This window comes from Rhinoderma darwinii, chromosome 2, assembly GCF_050947455.1.
Source record: "Rhinoderma darwinii isolate aRhiDar2 chromosome 2, aRhiDar2.hap1, whole genome shotgun sequence".
In the NCBI taxonomy this organism is placed as follows: Eukaryota; Metazoa; Chordata; class Amphibia; order Anura; family Rhinodermatidae; genus Rhinoderma; species Rhinoderma darwinii.
Window position 1 is genome coordinate 259,252,724 of NC_134688.1, and position 24,290 is coordinate 259,277,013.

A 24,290-nucleotide genomic window follows, 5' to 3' on the forward strand; every position below is an offset into this window, starting at 1 on the left:
TATTAGAACAAACAAACCAACAAACAAACAGTTGGACCTTCAAGTCCCCTAGTGGGACTAAAGAAAACTGTAGAAAAAAAAGTAAAAATAAAAGTTGTAAAACATACAATAAAAGTTTCAAGTAATAAAATAAAGCACAATCGCCCCCTTTTTCCCTTATCAAGTAATTTACTATTGAAAAAAAATAATAAACCATACATATTTGGTAACGCTGCGACCGTAACGACCTAAACTATAAAAATATTATGTTATTTATCCAGCGCAGTGAATGGCGTAAAAAAAAAAAAAAAAAAAAATAACTGCCATAATTGCTGTTTTTTTGGTCACTTTGTCTTCCAAAAATTTCAATAAAATGTGATCAAAAAGTCGCATGTATCCAAAAATGGTGCCTATAACACCCATAACTCGTCTTGCAAAAAACAAGCCCTTATACAGCTCCATCTACGAAAAAAATGTAAAGTTATGGCTCTCACAACATGGCGACAGAAAAAATACATTCTCTTTAGAAAAGTAATTTTATTGTTCAAAAAGTTATAAAAAAGTGCTAAAAATTAGGTATCGCCGGAATCGTACTGGCCTGCAGAATAAAGGTAAAATGTAGTTTATTACGCATGGTGAATGCTGTATAAAAAAAAAACTAAAAAACAATGCCAGAATTGCTGTTTTTTTGTCACCTTGCCTCCCAAAAAAAAGATAATAAGTGATCAACAAGTCGCATGTACCCCAATATGGTACCAATAAAAACTACAGCTCGTCCGGCAAAAAAACAGCCCTCATACCACTACGTCGATGAAAAAATAAAATTAGTTAAGGCTCCAATAAGTCAGGAAAGAAAAATATCCAGTTGTGCAGCCCGAGGGGAACAATTCTTCTGTTTCAAAAGGCGATGTATCAAGGCACCAAAATTAGGGAACCAGGAAGGGGAGGGCCCAAACATATCTGCTGGAAGCGAGGGTGCCCATATTATACCAGGAAAACACTTCCCCGGCAAAATTCCCCAAACTGCAAAGGTGCGGAGTGTGGACCAAAGGGGGGATAAGGAAGGACATTTATCAGTGCGACACCGGCCTGTGAAGAAAGGATCGATCACAGCGTAACACACATCTATGGATTATTTTTTTGACCTTATTATTATACCACCTGACTATGCCCCTTATGTACTCTGCCCAGCTCACATATGCCCCACATTATAAACGTAAAACACCAGTAAGACTCCAAACAAAACTATTACCAAGCAAATTCCACGCTCCAAAAGCCAAATGGCGCAACTACCCATCTGAGCCCTGCAGTGTGCCCAAACAGCTGTTTACTTCCACATATATGGCATCGCCATACCCGGGAGAACCCTTATAACAATTTTTGGGTGTGTGTCCCCAGTGGCACAAGCTGGGCATGACATATTTGCCACTGAATTGGCATATCTAGGGAAATTTTTAATTTGCACCTTCCACAGCGCAATCATTTATGGAAAAGACACGTGGGGTGAAAATGCTCACTGCACCCCTTTATAAATGCTTTGAGGGGTGCAGTTTCCAAAATGGGGTCACTTGTCAGGGGTTTCTTTTATTATTTCACATCAAAGCCTCTGCAATTTTGAACCAATACTTTATATGTCACCAAATTAGGCCTCAATTTTACATGGTACTCTTTCACTCCTGAGCCCTGTCGAATGTCCAGGCAAAAGATTAGTGCCACATGTAGGGGGATTCTAAAACAGGGAAACACCGCATAATAATTGAGAGCTGTCTTGTTATGGTGGCACAAGCCGGGCACCACATATTGGCGTATCTAAGCAAAAATTCCCATTTTCACTCTCCCACAACGTGTGCACACGAATTTCTGCAAAACACCTGTGGGGTTCACATGCTCACTACACCCCAAGGTGAATACCTTGAGGGTGTTGTTTCCAAAATGGGGTCACTTCTCCGGGGGATCCACTGTTTTGGTCCCACAGGGACTTTGCTAAATGAGACATAGTGACCAGAAACCAAATGCAGCAAAATCTGTACTCCAAAAGCAAATGGCGCTCTTTCCCTTCTGAGCCCTGCCGTGTGCCCAGACAGCAGTTTATGACCACGTGTGGGGTATTGCCGTACTCCAGAGAAGTTGCTTTACAAATGTTGGGGTTTCATTTTTCCTTTTGTTTGTTGAGAAAATGAAAAATTTGGAGCTAAAGCTACGTCTTATTGAAGAAAAAGGATTTTTTTTTTATTTTCACTGCCCAATTCTAATAAAATCTATGAAACACCTGTGGGGTCAAAATGCTCACTACACCCCTAGATGGATTCCTCAAGGGGTGTAGTTTTCTCAATGGAGTCACTTTTTTGGCGTTTTCACTGTTTTGGTCCCTTAGGGGCTTTGTCAATCTGACCTGGCCTCCTGTAGCGCTCACTCACCTCCCGACGCCCGCAGCCATGGATCTGTGAGCGCTGGCCTCCGTCTCCCTCCTAGGAGATGCCAGCGCTCACTTCCGCTCTGTCCGGCCGGGTCCCGTAGGGTGCGCGCGCACACTCGCGCCCGCTCTTAAAGGGCCAGCGCGCGCACATGAAAACAATGTTCATTAACCCACATGATTTCCTGCCCTATAAGAATGCCCCAGCCCTTCTGATCCTTGCCTGAGCGTTGTTAGTCTTTCCCTGTCTGTCTCGCAAATGGTCCCTTAGTGTCTCCCGTTCCAGCTGTTACCTGTGCCCTGTTACCGTTCCTGTATTCCGCATTGTTCCTGTGCCTACCCATGTTCAAGTGCCATCTGCCACGTCAAGTGGCATCTGCCACGTCAAGTGCCATCTGCCACGTCAAGTGCCATCTTCCACGTCAAGTGTCATCTGCCACGTCAAGTGCCATCTGCCACGTCAAGTGCCATCTGCTCATCGGATACTGCCCGCCACGTCTGGCGCCACTTTCCGCACCTGCCTCCATCCGTGCTGAAGCCACAGTCACCGTCCGCAGGGGCGTAGCTAGGGGGGGCAGGCGGGGCATGTGCCCCGGGCGCGGTTCATAGGGGGGCGCCAGCGCCCCCTCCTCCTGCACTATAATTGTACCTGTGTCGCAAGGACACAGGTACAATTAGAAGCAATGAATGACCGGGCACGTTCCGTGCCCGGCCATTCAGCACCTCTCCACAAATGAAGCGACTGGTACCTTTTGTACCAGTGACGCTTCCGTCGATGAAAGGCGCTGACTGACTGACAGGGAAAGTCATCCTGCCCAGCCAATCAGCACCTTTCATAGACGCCGCGTTCAACCCCCAGGAGACCTGCGCAGAAGAGAGCAGGTCTCCATGGCTGCCGGACGGCGTGGAAGCGGGAATAAGGTGAGTTTGAATTTTTTTTTTTTTTTTAATTGTAATAAAAGTGTGTGTCTGTATCTGCGGGGGGGGGACTTTGTCTACGGGGGGACTTTGTCTGCGGTGGGGGGGACTTTTTCTTCACGGGGGGCCTTCATCTACAAGGGGGATTTTATCTACGGGGGGGCTTTATCTACACGCGGGGGGCTTTATCTACGGGGGAGTGTCTATCTACAGGGGGGCTATATACTGGGGTGGGCTATCTATGGAGCACCATATACAGGGGTGGGCTATAGCTACAGGGGGGGCTATATAGTATATAGCCCCCCCTATAGATATAGCCCACCCCTGTAGATATAGCCCACCCCTGTAGATATAGCCCACCCCTGTAGATATATTCCCCCTGTAGATATAGCCCCCCCTGTAGATATAGCCCACACCTGTAGATATAGCCCCCTTGTAGATATAGCCCCCCTGTAGATATAGCCCCCCTGTAGATATAGCCCACCCCTATATATAGTATCCCACAAATATCTCCCCCTATAGTGCTCCACAGAAAGCCCACCCCTGTATATAGCCCCCTTGTACATATAGTCAACCCCTGTATATAGTGCTCCACAGATAGCCCACCCCTGTATACAGGGGTGGGCTATCTGTGGAGCACTATATAAAGGGGTGGGCTATCTGTAGAGCACTATAGGGGGAGTTATTTGTGGGACACTATATACAGGGGTGGTCTATATGGGGGCACTATCTACAGGGGGCACAGTGTGTGTGTGTATGTGTGTGTGTGTGTGTGTGTGTGTGTGTGTGTGTGTGTGTGTGTGTGTGTGTCACGGTGTATGGTGCTATTATAATTAGAGGTGCAGTGTATGGCACTATTATATTTAGGGGCATTGTGTGTGGTATAATGATAACTTTATATTTATTTATAGGTGCAGAGATGTTGGAAAAGTGAGAAGCTGAAGACATGTGAGCGGCAAACTGCAGAAATGGGCTGTGACCGGGAGAATTCATCATAGAGGTCTGGACCGGATGGAGAAAAAGAACTAGAATCTGAGACGTCACCGGTGAGTCACTTAAAGAGGCTCTGTCACCAGATTATAAGTGCCCTATCTCCTACATAATCTGATCGGCGCTGTAATGTAGATAACAGCAGTGGTTTTTATTTTGAAAAACGATCATTTTTGAGCAAGTTATGAGCAATTTTAGATTTTGTTTCTTAAAGACCAACTGGGCGTGTTTTTACTTTGGACCAAGTGGGTGTTGTAAAGAAGTGCATGAGGCTGACCAATCAGTGACCAATCAGCGTCATGCACTTCTCATTGTTCCAGCCCAGCATGATCCACAGCACAGTGAGATTGTGCAGTGAAAGAAGCTGGGCTGAAACAATGAGAAGTGTAGGACACTGATTGGTCGCTGATTGGTCACTGATCGGTCACTGATTGGTCACTGATTGGTCAGCCTCATACACTTCTTTACAACACCCACTTGGTCAAAAGTAAAAACACGCCCAGTTGTGCATTAAGAAACTAAATCTAAAATTGCTCATAACTTGCTCAAAAATGATCGTTTTTCAAAATAAAAACCATTGCTGTTATCTATATTCCAGCGCCGATCAGATTATGTAGGAGATAAGGCACTTATAATCTGGTGACAGAGCCTCTTTAATGTAAATGTTTATTCTGCCTCTAATCAGCACTGTAGTCACTGTATGATCTGCAGTGAGATGATTATGATAGGATTTATTTTTTGTGAAACAGCATCTCCCAGCATATCCTTACCATTTTTCGGGCCATGCTGGGAGCTGTAGTTTTACGCCGTACACACCTATACAGCAGGTGTTGCACTGAATTGAGCTGTATTTGTTCTGGTGTTGTATTTATGTACTGAGCTTGGTTCTGGTGTTGTGTATAGAACCATATTGCTTGTAAGATGTACAAATGTGTTACATAAAAAGCAATGACACGTCGATTGGTAGCGAAAACAAACACGGCGAGGGGGAAGGAGATTTCGGGAAAGAGGTTGGGGGGGCGCCAAACTGAATATTTGCCCCGGGTGCTGGAGAACCTAGTTACACCTCTGCCGTCCGGACTATTTCAGACTGTGACTTGGTCAGCTGCCTCCCCGCTACGGCAGAGCGGCCTAGTGGGTCCACAAACCCAGTGTCCGTGACAGTACGCTCAGGCCATTGAACCCGCTGGCCAGCCCAAGACCCCAGTACAGAAGATTCAGACAGAGATGCATGACCTACGCACTCGTCAGGATCAACTCCTTGAGGCGGTGAATTCTATTCTGGTCTTCCTGGATCTACTCGCTGTTCCACCCCCGGTTCTTCCTCCAGAAGCTGTTGCCGTGCCACTGCCTGTTGCTCCCCCTGTTTGTTCCGGATCCTCAGTTCCTCTGCCTCTTCCTCCTCGCTATGATGGTGACCCCAGAGCATGCAGAGGATTTCTCAATCAATGCACAGTGCATTTTAGGCTACGGCCTCATCTCTTCCCCTCCGAGGAGGCTAAAGTAGCGTTCATTATCTCCCTCCTCGCTGGCAAGGCCCTCGCATGGGCAAACCCAATCTTGGAGCAACAAGGACCTGTATCCGCGGACCTAGCCTTGTTCCTGCAGTCCTTTCGTGCCGTGTTCGAGGAGCCGGGTCGAACATCCTCTGCCGCAGCCACTCTGTTGACCCTCAAGCAGGAAGGCTCCACAGTAGGGGAGTATTCGATCTCCTTCCGTACCCTAGCAGCTGAGCTGACATGGAACAATGAGGCACTGGTCGCGACCTTTTGGCAGGGACTGTCCTCTCACATCAAGGACGAACTGGCAGCCCGCGACCTTCCTTCTACCTTGGATGCCCTCATCCTGTTAGCCACCCGGGTTGATATGAGAATCCGGGAGTGCTCTCAAGAGGTTCGTCAGGAGAGCCGGGCCCACAGACCAGCACCCCCTGCCCAGAGACCACAATTGTCCACTCCTAGTGCGCTACCTGAGGAACCCATGCAGGTAGACAGAGTCCGGTTATCTGAACAGGAGAAGCAGCGCAGACGCTCCTCTGGACTTTGCATGTATTGCGGCCTCAAGGGTCATTTTGTGCGTCAATGCCCACAGAAACCGGGAAACTCCAGTACCTAGGGTTGGTTGGAGAGGCAACTCTAGGTGGAACGTCTCCAAACGTTAAAACCTCTTCCAAATTATCGATACCTGTGGCCATCGTCACCGGACAGGCATCACATCCTTCCTCCGCCTATCTTGACTCTGGAGCGGCTGCTAATTTTATCCACCAAGATCTAGTGGATCGGTTTCAACTACCCACAGTCCGTCTGGAGAGACCCCTGGCAGTTGCCTCTGTGAATGGTCTACCGCTGCCTGATCCAATCATGCTCATCACTGAGCCAGTGACATTACGGGTCGGAGCTCTTCACTCAGAACAGATCTCCTTCCTGGTACTACCCAAGGCTATCAATCCTATCCTGCTGGGTCTGCCATGGCTCTGTCTACACGCCCCGACACTCGACTGGAGTTCTGGAGAAGTTCTTCAATGGGGTTCCAGATGCCATAGCCATTGCCTGTCACAAGTCTGTCCTGTTGTGCCCCCTCTGCCGCAGTCACTCTCCGATCTACCTTCTCAGTATGCCAGTTTTGCGGATGTCTTCTGCAAACGAGAGGCTGAGACGTTGCCTCCACATCGGAATTATGACTGTCCCATTGAACTGGTTCCCAATGCTTCTCTTCCCCGTGGACGAGTATATCCTCCCTCCTTGCCAGAGACTTTATCGATGTCAGCCTATATCAAGGAGAACTTGGAGAGGGGTTTTATTCGAAAATCTTCCTCCCCGTCTGGGGCAGGATTGTTCTTCGTTAAAAAGAAAGATGGATCTCTCCGACACTGCATTGATTACCGTGGTCTCAATCAGATCACGGTCAAGAACAAGTACCCGTTGCCACTCATTTCCGAGCTGTTTGATCGCATACGAGGAGCCAAAAATGTTTCCAAGCTAGATCTGCGAGGGGCCTATAATTTAATCCGGATTCGCCGGGGTGACGAATGGAAGACGGCATTTAACACCCGCGATGGGCACTACGAATACCGAGTGATGCCCTTCGGACTGTGTAACGCTCCCGCAGTATTTCAGGAGTTCGTTAATGACATCTTCCGAGATCTCCTCTATACATGTGTTGTAGTTTATCTCGATGATATTCTAATCTTCTCCCCAGATCTGATGACCCATCGGAGGCACGTTCGTCAAGTTCTTCTGCGACTAAGAGAGAATCGCTTGTATGCCAAGTTAGAGAAATGCACCTTTGAAAAGAGGTCTCTGCCCTTCCTGGGCTATGTCATCTCGGATCAAGGCCTTGAGATGGACCCTGAGAAGTTAAAGTCTGTCCTGGAATGGCCACGTCCTCAAGGCCTAAGGGCCATACAGCGGTTCCTTGGTTTCGCCAATTTCTACCGGCAGTTTATTCCGAACTTTTCTTCTCTGACGGCCCCCATCTCTACCCTTACCAAGAAGGGTGTGAACGCCAAGGTGTGGACTCCGGAGGCAGAGTCCGCATTCATTAGCCTCAAGAAAGCCTTCACTTCAGCTTCGATCCTCCATCACCCTGACATATCTCGGCAGTTCTCACTGGAAGTGGACGCTTCCTCTGTTGGTGCAGGCGCACTTCTGTTCCAGAGGAGCTCCAAAGGAAAGGCAGTAGTGTGTGGCTACTATTCAAGACTGTTTTCCTCTGCTGAGCGCAATTATTCCATTGGGGATCGGGAGCTACTGGCTATCAAATTGGCACTGGAGGAGTGGAGACATCTTCTGGAGGGCGCTGCTCACCCCATTCTGATCTTCACCGACCACAAGAATCTCACTTACCTTCAGTCCGCTCAAAGACTGAATCCTCGTCAAGCCAGGTGGTCACTGTTCTTCACCCGTTTCCAATTTCTGCTCCACTACCGTCCCGCTGACAAGAACGTGAGGGCCGATGCCCTGTCCAGATCATTCGAAACGGAAGACACGGTGGAGTCCCTTCAGACGATCATAGACCCATCCTGCGTTGTCACCGCCAATCCTCTGCAGCTTAGAAATATCCCTCCAGGGAGAACTTTTGTTCGGTTGGCAGACAGAAAAAGAATTCTCCGCTGGGGACACAGTTCTAAACTAGCTGGGTCGGTGTCCGTAAGACCCAAGACCTGATCGCTCGTCACTTCTGGTGGCCCACGCTACCTAAGGATGTTCTGGACTTTGTCTCTGCTTGCACGGTGTGTGCCTCTAACAAGGTGGCTCACAGCAAGCCTGCCGGCCTGCTTCAACCCCTGCCTGTACCCAGTGCCCCCTGGCAGCACATCGCTATGGACTTCGTCACAGACCTTCCTCTCTCAGCAGGATGCAACACCATCTGGGTGGTGGTGGACCGGTTCTCTAAGATGGCACATTTTGTCCCGCTGACCGGCCTACCCTCTGCTCCTCGACTGGCAAGCTTCTTCATTCAGCACATCTTCCGCTTGCATGGCTTGCCTCTTCACATTGTGTCCGACTGGGGGGTTCAGTTTACCTCCAAGTTCTGGAGAGCCCTCTGTAAACTCCTGGATGTGAGTTTGGACTTTTCCTCTGCCTATCACCCCCAGTCCAATGGGCAAGTTGAGAGGATCAACCAGATCATGGAAAATTATCTCCGTCACTTCATCTCTTCACAGCACGATAACTGGGTACAGCTTCTACCATGGGCGGAGTTTTCTTATAATAACCACACAAGTGAGTCCACCACCTCCACTCCGTTTCACATCGTGTACAGTCAACATCCCAGAGTTCCTCTTCCAGTGTCGACTTCATCTCAGGGACCCGCTGCTGACTCTGCATATGGGGACTTCCTGCAAATCTGGCAACAGACCCGGTCCTCTATTTTGCAGGAGGTAGATCGCATGAAGCGTTAGGCAGATACCAAAAGAAGAGAGCCGCCTCAGTATGTTCCTGGGACTAAAGTCTGGCTGACCTCTCGAAACATTCGCTTGAGGGTGCCTTCATACAAGTTTGCTCCCAGGTTCCTTGGTCCCTTCGAGATCCTGCAACAAATTAACCCTGTTTCCTATAAGCTGCGGCTGCCCCCTACCCTCAGAATCCCTAACTCCCTCCATGTGTCCCTCTTGAAACCAGTGGTCCTGAACCGCTACAGCAAGACCTCTAGTTCCACAGTTGCTTCCAGCGGTCCTTCTGATGTATTCGAGGTAAAGGAGATCCTGGACCGCAAGAGGGTTGGAGGAAGGACTTTCTGGTGGACTGGAGAGGGTTTGGTCCTGAGGAGAGGTCCTGGGAGCCAGAAGAGAACCTCAGCGCCCCTACTCTTATTAAAAAGTTCCTCTCTCACTCTGGTCCCAAGAGGAGGGGGCGTAAGAGGGGGGATACTGTAGCGCCCATGGCCGCGGGCCGTCGGGTTCACTCACCTCCCGACGCCCGCAGCCATGGATCTGTGAGCGCTGGCCTCCGTCTCCCTCCTAGGAGATGCCAGCGCTCACTTCCGCTCCGTCCGGCCGGGTCCCGTAGGGTGCGCGCGCACGCTCGCGCACGCTCTTAAAGGGCCAGCGCGCGCACATGAAAACAATGTTCATTAACCCACATGATTTCCTGCCCTATAAGAATGCCCCAGCCCTTCTGATCCTTGCCTGAGCGTTGTTAGTCTTTCCCTGTCTGTCTCGCAAATGGTCCCTTAGTGTCTCCCATTCCAGATGTTACCCGTGCCCTGTTACCGTTCCTGTATTCCGCATTGTTCCTGTGCCTACCCGTGTTCAAGTGCCATCTGCCACGTCAAGTGCCATCTGCCACGTCAAGTGCCATCTGCCACGTCAAGTGTCATCTGTCACGTCAAGTGCCATCTGCCACGTCAAGTGCCATCTGCTACGTCAAGTGCCATCTGCCACGTCAAGTGTCATATGCCACGTCAAGTGCCATCTGCCACGTCAAGTGCCATCTGCTCATCGGATACTGCCCGCCACGTCTGGCGCAACTTTCCGCACCTGCTGAAGCCACAGTCACCGTCCGGACTATTTCAGACTGTGACCTGGTCACCTGCCTCCCCGCTACGGCGGAGCGGCCTAGTGGGTCCACAAACCCAGTGTCCGTGACACCTCCGCAAACCATTCCTGCTAAATTTGAGCTCCAAAAGCCAAATGGCGCTCTTTCCTTTCTAAGCTCCGCCGTGTGTCCAAACAGCCGTTTATTACCACATGTGGGGTATTGTTTTACTCGGGAGAAATTGCTTTACAAATGTTGCGGTGCTTTTTCTCCTTCAGTCCTTGTGGAAATTAGAAAAAATTAGCTAAACCTACATTTTCTTTGAAAGAATGTCGATTTTCATTTTCACGGCTTACTTCCAATAATTTCCGAAAAAAAACCTGCGGGGTCAAAATGCTCACTATACCCCTAGATAATTTTCTCAAGGGGTGTAGTTTCCCAAATGGGGTCACTTTTGGTGGATTTCCACTGTTTTGGCACCGCAAGAGCCCTTCAAACCTGACATGGTGCCTAAAATATTCTCTAATAAAAAGGAGGCCCAAAATCCACTATGTGCTCCTTTGCTTCTGAGGCCAGTGCTTCAGTCCATTAGCACACTAGGGCCACATGTGGGATATTTCTAAAAACTTCAGAATCTGGGCAATACATATTTAGTTGCATTTCTCTGGTAAAACCTTCTGTGTTACAAAAAAAAATAGATTAAAAATGAATTTCTGCCAAAAAAAATGAAATTTGAAAATTTCACCTCTACGTTGCTTTAATTCCTGTGAAACGTTTAAAGGGTTAAGAAACTTTCTAAATGCTGTTTTGAATACTTTGAGGGGTGAAGATTTTAAAATGGGGTGACTTGTTTGCGGTTTCTAATATATAAGGCCCTAAAAGCCGCTTCACAACTGAACTGGCCCCTGTAAAAATAGCCTTTTGAAATTTTCTTGAAAATGTGAGAAATTGCTGCTAAAGTTCTAAGCCTTGTAACGTCCTAGAAAAATAAAAGGACGTTCAAAAAACAATGCCAATTTAAAGTAGACATATGGGGGATGTTAATTAGCAACAATTTTGGGTGGTATAACTGCCTGTCTTAGGGGGGATTCACACGAGCGTGTATTGGGTCCGTGCGGGCCGCGTGGTTTTCACGCGCCACGCACAGACCAATACAAGTCTATGGGGCAGTACAGACAGTCCGTGCTTTTTGCGCAGCGTTTGTCAGCTGCGCAAAAAGCGCGACATGCTCAATATCTCCGCGTATTTCGCGCATCACGCACCCATTGAAGTCAATGGGTGCGTGAAAAACCACGCAGGTCGCACGGAAGCACTTCTGTGCGAACCGACTGAAACAGCGCACCAGCTGTCAAAAGGATGAATGTAAACAGAAAAGCACCACGTGCTTTTCTGTTTCAAAACATCCAAACGGAGTGTCTTTGAGATGAGCGAACCCGGACAACCGAACCAAACTTCACCGGGTTCGGCCGAACTCGTTTTGGCCGAACCCGGCAAAAAAAATTCCGGTACGCGACGTCAGGAGATAGTCACTGTCCAGGGTGCTGAAAGAGTTAAACTGTTTCAGCATCTTGGACAGTGACTTCCGATCCCAATATACATGAACCTGTAAAAAAAAAACGAAGTTTGGCTCCAGCCAATCACAGGCCAAGCACAGGCTGCAGCGGTCACATGGACTGCCGCGTCATCCAGGGAGGTGGGGCCCGATGTCAAGAGAGGCGCGTCACCAAGGACGCGTCACCAAGGCAACGGCCGGGAGGGAAGTTCTCGGTAAGCACGAACTTTTTCTTTTTTTTTTAACAGGTTTCTCGATATTGTGTTCGGCATTCACTGTCGAGGGTGCTGAAAGAGTTACTGCCGATAAGTTAGTTCTTTCAGCACCTTGGACAGTGACGGGCGTCGACAAGCCTCATCTCTATGATGGCGGCTGCGCGAAAATCATGCAGCCGCGCATCATACACGGATGACACACGCAGCTGTCAAGTGGTTTTTGCGCGTGCAAAAACGCAACGTTCGTCTGAATCTGCCCTTACAAGCAGATGCATTTAAATTTAGAAAAATGCAAATTTTTGCAATTTTTCACAAAATTGTGGTGTTTTTCACTAATAAATATTGAATTTATCGACCAATTTTTTCCACTATCATAAAGTACAATAAGTCACGAGAAAACAATCTCAGAATTGCTTTGATAGGTAAAAGCAGTCCCAAGTCATTACCACATAAAGTGACACATGTCAGATTTGAAAAAATGGGTCTGGTCCCGAAGGCCAAAATGAGCTTGGTCCTCAAGGGGTTAAGGGGTTAAGAAAGCAAAACTACTGACCAAAATACGCCTGTCTGAATGAAGTCGTAGGGCTCATTCACACTTGCGAATTACGGTTCATATTTATTCAAAATGTTTATTTTTTATTTTTTACCAATACATTTAAAGAGGCTCTGTCACCAGATTCTCAAATCCCTATCTCCTATTGCATGGGATCGGCGCTGCAATGTAGATAACAGTAACGTTTTTGTTTTGTTTTTAAAACGTTCATTTTTGGCCAAGTTATGAGCTATTTTATATATATGCAAATGAGGTTTGAAATGCACAACTGGGCGTTTTTTTTTCTTATGTCCAACTGGGCGTGTATTGTGTTTTTAACTGGGCGTGTTTACGTGTATGACGCTGACCAATCAGTGACCAGTCAGCATCATACACTACTCTACATTCATTTACACAGCAGCAATCTGCAGCCACAGACACAGATTAACGTTAATCAATTGTCCTGATAATGAATACACATGACCATCCAGCCTGGACGTCATGTGTATTCAGAATCCTGACACTTCTGAATCTTTTCTGTGAGACTCCGGCAAGGGAAGTGAAATCTCGCGAGATTACCGAGGTAAACGAGATTTTGTTTCACTTGCTAGGAATCTCACAGAAAAGATTCAGAAGTGTCAGGATTCTGAATACACATGACATCCAGGCTGGATTTCATGTGTATTCATTATCAGGACATTTGATTAACGTTAATCTCTGTGTATGTGGCTGCACATCGCTGCTGTGTAAATGAATGTAGAGGAGTGTATGATGCTGACTGGTCACTGATTGGTCAGCGTCATACACGTAAACACGCCCAGTTAAAAACACAATACACGCCCAGTTGGACATAAGAAAAAAAAACGCCCAGTTGTCCATTTCAAACCTCATTTGCATAAATATAAAATAGCTCATAACTTGGCCAAAAATGAACGTTTAAAAAAAAAAACTTTGCTGTTAACTACATTGCAGCGCCGATCACATGCAATAGAAGATAGGGATTTGAGAATCTGGTGACAGAGCCTCTTTAAATGGTTTTATTCACATTTCCATTTTTATATGCACATTGCGTTTTTAGCCCATAGAAGTCAATGTGTTGATTTTAAAAATCCATTTTCTGTTTTTTGCCGTTTTCATGTGCTTATTTGTTCTATTTTTTACCATCCGTATTTCTCCAACATTACAGAAAATTACAAAAGCAGCAAAATTATAGTTATCTTTTAACAAAAAATGGAACAAATACAGATGAAATACGGTACCTCCGAACATAATACAGTACATAACTTAGGGCTTATTCAGACGAACGTATAATACGTCCGTGCAACGCGTGTGATTTTCAAGCGCCTCGCACGAACCTATGTTAGTCAATGGGGCCGTTCAGACAGTCCATGATATTCACGCAGCGTGTGTCTGCTGTGTAAAACTCACGACATGTCCTATATTTGTGCGTTTTTCGCGCATCACGCACCTATTGAAGTCAATGGGTGCGTGAAAATCACACGCACCACACGGAAGCACTTCTCGGCTGTTTACGGCCTGAAAAATGGCCGAAAATAAGACGTGTGAACATACCCTAAGCCTCGTAAAAAAGATGTGACATATCACTTCTTGAGACGTTTTGAGGCTAATTCTCCATTGACACTACAAATACGCTTCAAAAAATTATTTGAAAATCAGCTCCAAAAATGCCTAGATTCAATGGCAGTTTTCTCTTGAAATCAGTCCCGTATTTTCCTGCATCAAACATATGCCATATAAACATAGCCTCAGGGTGTATTTACACAGGCCTGAAGTGTGCTGTCCGACAAAACACGCGTGATTTTACCTCATGATTTTTACAGCGACTTTAAAATGTTTGCTATGCTTTTTTTGGCCATATAGTTATTAAAGGTTAAACACATGCACGGTACAGTTCATTGCAATATCGCATGCAATGTTATTCTGTGGAAATGCAATGTCATGCATCCGCAAATTCGACAAGGTCCAACAGTGTACAGTGCACAAAAGCTGTGAAAAATTTTTTGTAAAAAAGCCTGTCACAATAATGGATATGAAGGGCTTGTTTACATGAGTGTATTTGACGCTTGGATTCCGTTCCCTTAGTCATCTTTACGTGAGACCACATTCACATAGCGGTACTTTCGTCAGCATTTTGCATTAGTATTTCGAAGACAAAATGAGAGTACATGCAAACAGTGCAGTTTGATGCAGTTTTTTGGTGCCGTTTTTTAAGCCACATTCGGCAGTTGTTCAAAAAAAGGTAAGCGGAATCTTTTACTCCCTTAGGCCACATACACACGATCGTAGATTTCATCCGTAATTACGGACCCATTTATTTCTATGGCTGACGGACACCTTCCCATATATTTACGGGAAAGTGTCCGTGCCATAGAAAGGCTCCGCAAAAGATAGGACATGCCCTATTTTTTGCTTTTTACGGACTGTGCTCCCATACTTGATATGGGAGCACGGTCCGCCAATGGAAGTGGATCTCCGTTGCCGTCAGAGGACCGTGATGCACGGTCATGTGCCTAAGGCTACATGTAAACATTGCGGAATTTGGTGCAGAAAATCTTCATATAAATAGCAGGTAAACGCACTTAATTCCGCAGGTAAAATCCGTACCTGTCAGTGCGTCTTTTGATGCATTTTTAGGTGAGTTTTTTACGTTCTGATGCGGAAATAAGTGCGGCTTTATGCTGCGGCTTTTTAAAAAATAGTTAGATACAATTCGCAAGCGGAAACGCAAGATAAATTGACCTGCAGTGGATTGTAAAATACGCACAACAGGTAAATTTATGTGCAGAACAAATCTGTACAGTGTAAATGAGATTTCTTGAAATCCCATTTACTTTGCTGGTACTGTATTACACTGCGGATCTGTCGCATGAAACTACACGTGGCAAATCCGCACATAATAAGCATCGCGTGCATTTGGCCTTGAAGAGGCTCTGTCACCACATTATAAGTGGCCTATATTGTACATGATGTGATCGGCGCTGTAATGTAGATTACAGCAGTGTTATTTTTTTAGAAAAACTATCATTTTTGACGGAATAATTACCTATTTTTTTTGGTCTGCGTCATACACTTCTCTCTACAACGCCCACTTGGTCAAAAAGTAAAACACGCCCAGTTGTTCATTAAGAAACTCATTAGCATAAAGCTAATAAAGGTCATAACTCCGTCAAAAATGATCGTTTTTCTAAATAAAAACCACTGCTGTAATCTACATTACAGCGCCGATCACATCATGTACAATATAGGCCACTTATAATGTGGTGACAGAGCCTCTTTAAGATCCACTCCTAGTTGTAGTGTCAGAAACTGCACAAAATCTGCATAAATACTGCACTGTGTGAATATACCCTTATGGAAAGATTTATACCTCTTCCGTATTATGGAGCCACTTATAGATTTGGTTTACAAATACGAATGAAAAATATTTTACTGCGACTTGCCGCAGTTTTGGTATCAGGTTTATGGCTATTCATTTTTACAGGGGAAACGTGCAAAACAAATGCGTTTAATCTGTAAAAAACGCCTGGCCACAAAAAAAAAACATTGTAAATCGCAATGAAACCATGTGCAATTTTGATACTTTTTTTTTTACCACATGCAAACATATTTGAAACTGGACACAATTCTGCCCGCATTACAGCCACAAATCCCATCCCAGCTGTGGTGCTGATCATCCGAACTAACAGGTCCATAATATTCTGTTAGTTTGCGGCATTAGAGATCACAGTGCAAACTCGCATGCTGTATGATAGCCATGATTTTCACAAGTAAGCCTGGGTTCCCACAGTGCAGATTTTCTGCAGATTTAGCATGCTTTTTTTTTTTTTTGCCAAAACCAGAATCGGAGCCAGGAGAGCAGACCTATAAAGCCTTACTTTATATATTTCTTCTGTTTAGGTTCCGTTCCTGGTTTTGGCTTAAAAAACGCATGCAAAATCTGCAGCAAATCTGCACTGTGGGAACCCAGCCTTGTGCGTTCAATTGGTTTTCTGCAATAATCACGGATACATGTAATCCCATTGACTACCTGTGCATGTTATTTTGTAATGCAATTTATCCCACGTGATTAAACGCCATGGAGACCTGGCCTAAGGTTTTATTCACACATCGTAGTTTTTACCACAGCATTTTGCCACGATTACCCCCCAAAATACAAAGCAAAAAAACGCAACATGACCACAATGCATAAATAAGCCCTTGGGGTGAGTCATTTTTGGCCCTGTATTTGTAACCGTTTTTGCAGCAAAACCCACAACTAAAACAACACATATAAATACACCATCAAGAGCCAAAGCCATGTTGCCCACCACTGCTGTAAACTATATAGCTGTAATGGCAATCCTCTCATTTGGAGACCACACCTGTGTAGGAGAAGTGCAAAGTGTCCACTAGACTTTGTCCAGGGCTAGATGTGGTGGATGCAGATTTAGCAGAGGTGAATTTGTCATTCAACTGTTTCATTTTTGATAACGGAGTTCAAATAGCACAATAAGTTTACCTGTGGTAAACTACAGATAATGCATCGTGATAATGCGGTGCATCGCGCTTTACTGTATTTAAAAAAAGCCAACATTTCTCCTAAGCCAAATTGATGTGTTCCCTTCCTTTTTTTTTTGTTCTTGCTCAAGATTGAATGCCTCAAATGATCAAGCGAAACTGGCTGTGGAGAAGCCTATGAATGAAGAGCGAACAGCCATCAGGCCTCCCACGAATCGCAAGTATTCTATGTATGTGTAGTATGCGCTACTAAGGTGTACAACAGAATAATATTAGTGCGTTTTCTTCTCTCTGCCCACCCAATGATACTTTATACATTTACCCTTCTCTATATGGGTTAACAAATGCCTTTAGTGCCAATATTCACTAATCAGAAGTTTCTCATGTAAATGCACTTTACACATGCCGAATGGTACCGTCCATTTGCAGGACGGCCATTGCCACTCTGCAAAACTGAGTTTTACCACGCGCTGCTGCGGTTTTTCAATGTGGTTTTTGGCCTCACGGCTTCTGCAGGTGAAAGAAGCACTCAAACTCTACATGTGTTTGGGCCTTATTTAGTGTTATTTTCTAATAGAAAAACTGGCCTGGTTTCCCATAGCAACGAATCAGAGCTCCGCTTTACTTTCTTGTATTGATGTGGAAAAATTAAAGTTGCATTGAGGATGGTTTCTATGGGCAACAAGGTTAGTTTTTCTGTTAGGCCTTATTCACGTGAGCGTGCCCGATTTGAGTCCGCAAAAAAAAAGTACCATGTGTGTCCATTTTAAGTCAGTGTGGTTTCCGTTGATAAAACGACAGCACACTGAGAAAAATGTGTGTGAATAAGGCCTTAGACAGTGTTGATAAATGAGGCCCATAGTCTCTGTAAGCAACTAATTATATCACTATTGTAAGCGAACAAAATATTTGTAGCCTTTAGCGCTGATGTGTATCTATATAGTAAAGTGATTCACAAGAAAATACCACTCCGTAAGGGCGGATTTACACAAACGCGATATACGTCCGTTCCACCCGCGTGTTTTTCACGCGTGTCGCGCAGACCTATGCAAGTCTATGGGGCAGTGCAGACTGTCAGTGATTTTTGAGCAGTGTGAGTCCGCTGCGTAAAACTCGCTACAGGTCCTATATTTCTGCGGTTTTCGCACATCACGCACCCATTGAAGTCAATGGGTGCGTGAAAATCACACGCACCACACGGAAGCACTTCCGTGGGACGCGCATAATTCGCGCAACAGCAGTCAAAAGTATGTTTGGAAACAGATAAGCGCCACGTGCTTACAAACATCCAAACGGAGTGTCATAATGATGCACATCCTATCTGATGACACACGGAGCTGTTAAGTGGCTTTTGCGCATGCAAAACGCAGCGTTTCTTGCGTGCGCAAAAATGCACACGCTCGTGTAAATCCCCCCCTAAGGCTGGGTTCACACGAGCGTGGCATTTTTGCTTCCGTGCGGCATGCATGGTTTTCACGCACCCATTTACTTCAATGGGTGCATGATTCGCGCAAAACGCCGAAAGAACGGACATGTCGTGACTTTTTCAGCGGACTCGCGCTGAGTAAAAATCACGGACATGTCTGCACGGCCCCATAGACTAATATAGGTCCGTGCGACGCGCGTGAAAATCACGCGCGTTGCACGGACGTAATTCCCATTCGTCTGAATGAAGCCTAACAATGAGGTTTCAACATTACAACTTAGTAGTTGAGCATGGTGCACAACTTTTCATAAGGCCTCATTCACACAGTGCAGTTTGTGAACTTATTTTCTGTAGCTAAACCCAGGAGTAGATCTTAAATAGAGAAGTATAAAAGAAAGGCGTATTATTCTCATTAGTTCATCTAGTCACTGTTTTGATAAAAGAAAAGATATTCAAAAACTGTACCAAAACTACGCTATGTGAATAAGGCTATGTTCACACGCTGAGCCAAAAACGTCTGAAAATATGGAGCTGTTTTCAAGGGAAAACAGCACCTGATTTTCAGACGTTTTTTGAGCAACTCACGTTTTTCGCGGCGTTTTCGCGCCGTTTTTTCGGCCGTTTTTGGAGCTGTTTTCAATAGTCTATGAGAAAACGGCTCCAAAAACGTCCCAAGAAGTGTCCTGCACTTCTTTTGACGAGGCTGTAATTTTACGCATCGTCTTTTGACAGCTGTCAAACGACGACGCGTAAATTACAGGACGTGAATGGGCAGATGTTTGCCGACGTATTGGAGCCGTATTTTCAGGCGTAAATCGAGGCATAATACGCCTCGTTTACGCCTGAAAATAGGTCGTGTGAACCCAGCCTAAGGCCTAACCAAGCTATTTGATTATCTTTATACACGAGCTCTGCTACACAAACATGTTGTATACTTCCATTTGGGCAACCCAATATTGTTTTGAAAATATTCTGGTTTTGCCATTTCAAAGAAACTGCGCTTCCCATTGCTATTCTATATTGCCTGCAGAGTTGATAAATATAGGTAAACCAGTGCCTTGACTGATAAAAGGCTTTTATATAATTAGACAGGGTAGCCATGTGAAAACACTTGCATGTTTTTTCAGTATCTAGATATCCATGATCAGAAACTCTATGGGCCTAGTGCAGAGAAAAAGCAGAGCACTTGCCAGTGTTGGACTGGGGTACTGTGGGACCACTAGAAGAAATTATTCTGGGGCTCACCCTCCAGCCATACAAAAACATTGCACATTCTGTTTTTAGTTTTGCATTATCGTTGACATCAGTGTTAAGTTATGTTGATGGGTTCCCGTCAGAACTTTCCGTCGGAGGAACCCATCAACGGAAAGGCAAACTGAAACCATTGCTTTCCGTTAGCATTACCATTGATTTCAATGGTAACGCTTCCGTTGCTAATGGTTTCCGTTTGTCTCCGTTGAGTAAGATTTCCGTATTTGGACTGAATCAATAGCACAGACGACTGCGCTATTGTTTCAGGCGAAAGAATCTGAAACCTTACGGAACGGAGACAAACGGAAACCATTAGCAACGGAAGCGTTACTTTCGGCCGCGAGTCCCAGACCGAACACACTGCAGGGAGCCGGGCTCTTAGCATCATAGTTATGTACGATGCTAGGAGTCCCTGCCTCGCTGCATGACAACTGTCCCGTACTGTAATCATGTTTTCAGTATGGGACAGTAGTTCTACGGAGAGTCCGGGACTCCTAGCATCGTACAGAAGTATGATGCTAGGAGCCCGACTCCCTGCAGTGTGTTTGGTCCGGGACTTGCGGCCGAAATACGTTCCGTCCTTTACGGACATAACATGCTCGTGTGAACCCAGCCTAACGCTGACGTGAACAGGTCATTAGAGAGGCTGTCTCAGTTGAGACATTCATGTAATTTCATCTGGATATGCCATAAATGTCCGATCAAGAGGGTCCAATCACTGTGACTCCCCTCAATTGGTAGAATGAAGAAGTGGTACTAGGAAAAAATCCATCAATGTTTCTGGACACAACCCTTTAAGGGTGGATTCACACGAACGTGAATTGCGTCCGTGCAGGCCGCGTGGTTTTCACGCGGCACGCATGGACCGATAGAAGTCTATGGGGCAGTACAGACAGTCCGTGCTTTTTGCGCAGCGTTTGTCCACTGCGTAAAAAGCGCGACACGTTCAATATCTCGGCGTATTTCACGCACCCATTGAAGTCAATGGGTGCGTGAAAACCACGCAGGTCGCACGGAAGCACTTCCGTGCGAACTGCCTGTTTCGCGCAACAGCTGTCAAAAGGATGAATGTAAACAGAAAAGCACCACGTGCTTTTCTGTTTACAAACATCCAAATGACGTGTCATAATGATGGCGGCTGCGCGAAAAGCACGCAGCCGCGCATCATATGATGCTGCCTCACGGAGCAGGTAAGTGGCTTTTGCGCAGGCAAAACGCAGCGTGTTTTGCGTGCGCAAAAACACCACGTTCGTCTGAATCGGGCCTAAATCTGGATTCAGTTTAACCATTTTCAACATGGTGAATTTATAGGACTGCATTTATTTATTTTCATAGATTATTTCAACAATTTTATGGATCTTTCAACATGTCTCTAAACATATTAGTATGAAAGAAAAGCTAAATAAAGAATATTTTAACAAAAGTTATAGAATAGAACTGTATACATCCTTTTATTAGTTAAAGTGGTTGTTTCATCTAAGGCTATTCCTTTAAAGCCTTTAAAGGGATAGCCTTAGATGAAACACAAAAGGCCTATGTACACCTTTTTGAGGTCGTTTTTGTTTTATTTATTTTTATTTGGTGTTTTTTTTAAATAGATTAGTGTGTTTAGTATAAGTTTGTAATCAGTCTTTATTAAAAAATCGTTTTACTATACAGAGCAGCTTTATCGCTCGTTTTATACTGAATCAGTTCCACGGACCTGACTGGTTCAGTGTCGGCAGGTCTTAGATGTGATCGTTTAGGCTGGGTTCACACGACCTATTTTCAGGCGTAAACGAGGCATTTTTTACGCCTCGATTTACGCCTCAAAAGATGGCTTCAATACGACTGCAAACATCAGCCCATTGCTTTCAATGGGTTTGCCGACGTACTGTGCCAACGACCTTTAATTTTACGCGTCGCTGTCAAAAGACGACGCGTAAAATGACTGCCTCAGCAAAGAAGTGCAGGACACTTCTTGGGGCATAATTTGAGCCATTTTTCATTGAATCCAATGAAGAACAGCTCCAAATTACGGCCGTAATTGACGCATCGCAAAACGCGAGTACATGCAATTACGTCTGAAATTTCGGAGTTGTTTTCTCCTGAAAACAGCTCCGTAATTTCAGACGTAATGGTCGTTATCGTGTGCACATACCCTAACAGGTGGATCCTGCGTGTCAGACACGCAGGACCTGCCGACACTGAACCTGTCTAGTCCACTGGACTGACTGATTCAGTGTAAAGCGAACGATATAGAGAATACGAACAGCTGTATCTCCAAAAGTAAAACTATTTTTTAATTAAGATTAATTACAAAGTTACACTAAACACACTGACTAATCTATTTTTTTTTTTTTTATATGCCCTCAAAGGTGTAAATAGCCTTTTATATGGAATCCTGCAGCCAACCAGACATCTCTGCTGCAGCGGCCTCTATAGGGAAAATGTAGAAATACAGGGCAGCCATTCGAACGAACGAGCTGGGTCCACCAGAGCAAGAACCGCTGCTTGTTAGCAGCTCTCTGAAGCCACTCAGGGGGTTTCCCTTCCCCCCCCCCTCCCCTCCCCCCTATGATGTCCGTATGCCCTAAAAAGTGATTCTATGTTTAGTTCTATAATACAATGTATAAATAGAAGTTATAAGGTGTTTATTTTACTTTCCTGTATTTTTTTTTTTTATTCTCAGTGAAATATGGCAGGATGGGATCTGCTTAAAATATTGCTTGATGAGGTCCAAGAACATTCCACACTCATCGGAAAAGTTTGGCTGACAGTGCTTTTCATCTTCAGAATACTTATCCTAACCTTGGCAGGAGAGTCTGTTTGGGGGGATGAGCAGTCTGACTTCACGTGCAATACAAATCAACCTGGGTGTACCAATGTCTGTTATGATAAGGCTTTCCCTATCTCGCATGTCCGCTACTGGGTGCTGCAGTTCCTTTTTGTTAGCACTCCCACCTTGATCTACCTTGGACATGTTATTTATTTGTCCAGGAGAGAGGAAAAATTAAAGCAGGGGAATGCTAAAGAAATAAGTTCTGAAACTACAGAATCAAAGTTGGAGAATAATAACAAAAATCAATCATCTACCAAAAAGATTAAACTTCATGGAGCCTTAGTCTACACCTATGCAGCCAGTGTTATCTTCAAAACTGTATTTGAAGCTGGATTTGTTTTCGGTCAGTGGTATTTGTATGGTTTTGTGATGCCTCCAATTTTTGAGTGTTCAAGAGTGCCTTGTCCTCACAAAGTGGACTGTTTTGTTTCCCGGCCCATGGAAAAGACTATCTTCATCATCTTCATGTTGGTGGTTTCTCTCATATCTTTGTTACTCAATTTGCTTGAACTTATTCACCTTTGCAGCAAACAATTTCATAAACGTGATTTAAAGATGGAAGTGCCTTTTTGTTCTGTTCCTATCTCTTTAAAAAGTGTACCAAATGGAGCCAGTTCTCATCCGTCTTACTCTAATCCTCCACCAAGTGACCAAGAGCTACCAGTGTACGACAAAGGCTCTGGTAGACATCACTGGCCAAGCATCCACATGGGACAAAAGCTTAACAGTACTGATAAGGCCAAGGCATCATCGGACTGCTGGTCCCAAAGCGGTTTATCCATGGTAGTTACAGATGTTCCGGGATTAGTGGCCAACTTGGCAGCTATTACATGTAGCTCGCAGTCCGCGCACAAACAGTATGTCTAGTTCTTTCTGAAGAGATTACATGTTTATTTTTTCAAATTGTAAGGGTGACTTTCTTATTTAGGTGAATCTACCTCCTGGGGTTTGAGTATGTGGTTTAGCAAACGCTGTATAGAGCCAATGCAAAGTTGTCTAGGTACAATGACCTTTAGAAAAAGAAAATGTATATTACAGAAGAGGTCTGCATCTTTTTAGTGGCTGTTTCTCTCACAATGTTAAGCATAAACCCGAAAATAAACTAAAATATTGGCACACGTTGTACAAAGTATTGTTTGTGGCTTTGTGATAGAAAAGGACTTAAACCAAAAAAATAACAAATTCTGGCTTTCAAGGCATCTTAAATTTATTGCTCCAATATATACCTGAAGCAAAGAAAGTCCATTGACCACCATAGGCTAAATTCTCACGCTGAAGAGTTTTTCCACAGCATTTCTTATTTAACCCCTTCCCCCTGCTTGAATTCTGGGCCCTAATGACCAAGCCATTTTTTACGTTTTCCATCGTCCCATTCGAAGAGCTATAACTTTTTTATTTTTGCGTCGACATAGCTGTATATGGTCTTGTTTTTTGCGGGACAAGTTGTATGAGGGCTTGTTTTTTGCGGGACGACTTGTAGTTTTCATTGGTACCATTTTGGAGTAGATGCAACCTTTTTGATCACTTTTTATCACTTTTTTTTAAAGTCAGGATTCACAGAAAACAGCAATTTTTCCAATGTTTTTTATTTTATTTTTTACGGTGTTTACCGTGCGGGTTAAATAAAGTAATAGGCGATCATCCGATCGCTATTCTAATCCACTGCAATACTTTTATATTGAAGTGTATTACTGACT

At 44.9% G+C, this 24,290-nt stretch overlaps 1 protein-coding gene across 1 annotated transcript; it reads left to right on the forward strand.

Moving 5' to 3' along the window:
• The first annotated feature begins 16,911 nt into the window (after positions 1–16,911).
• Positions 16,912–23,700, forward strand: LOC142741107 (gap junction alpha-2 protein-like). The gene is made up of 3 exons (XM_075850500.1): positions 16,912–17,033; positions 17,227–17,325; positions 22,444–23,700. Exon 3 carries the CDS (start codon positions 22,450–22,452, stop codon positions 23,458–23,460), a length of 1,011 nt encoding a protein of 336 aa, XP_075706615.1. The 5' UTR covers positions 16,912–17,033; positions 17,227–17,325; positions 22,444–22,449; the 3' UTR covers positions 23,461–23,700.
• Positions 23,701–24,290: the final 590 nt, after the last annotated feature.

Excerpts from the sequence above, each read along its gene's own strand:
- LOC142741107 (XM_075850500.1), top strand. The coding sequence starts at position 22,450 with ATGGCAGGATGGGATCTGCTTAAAATATTGCTTGATGAGGTCCAAGAA.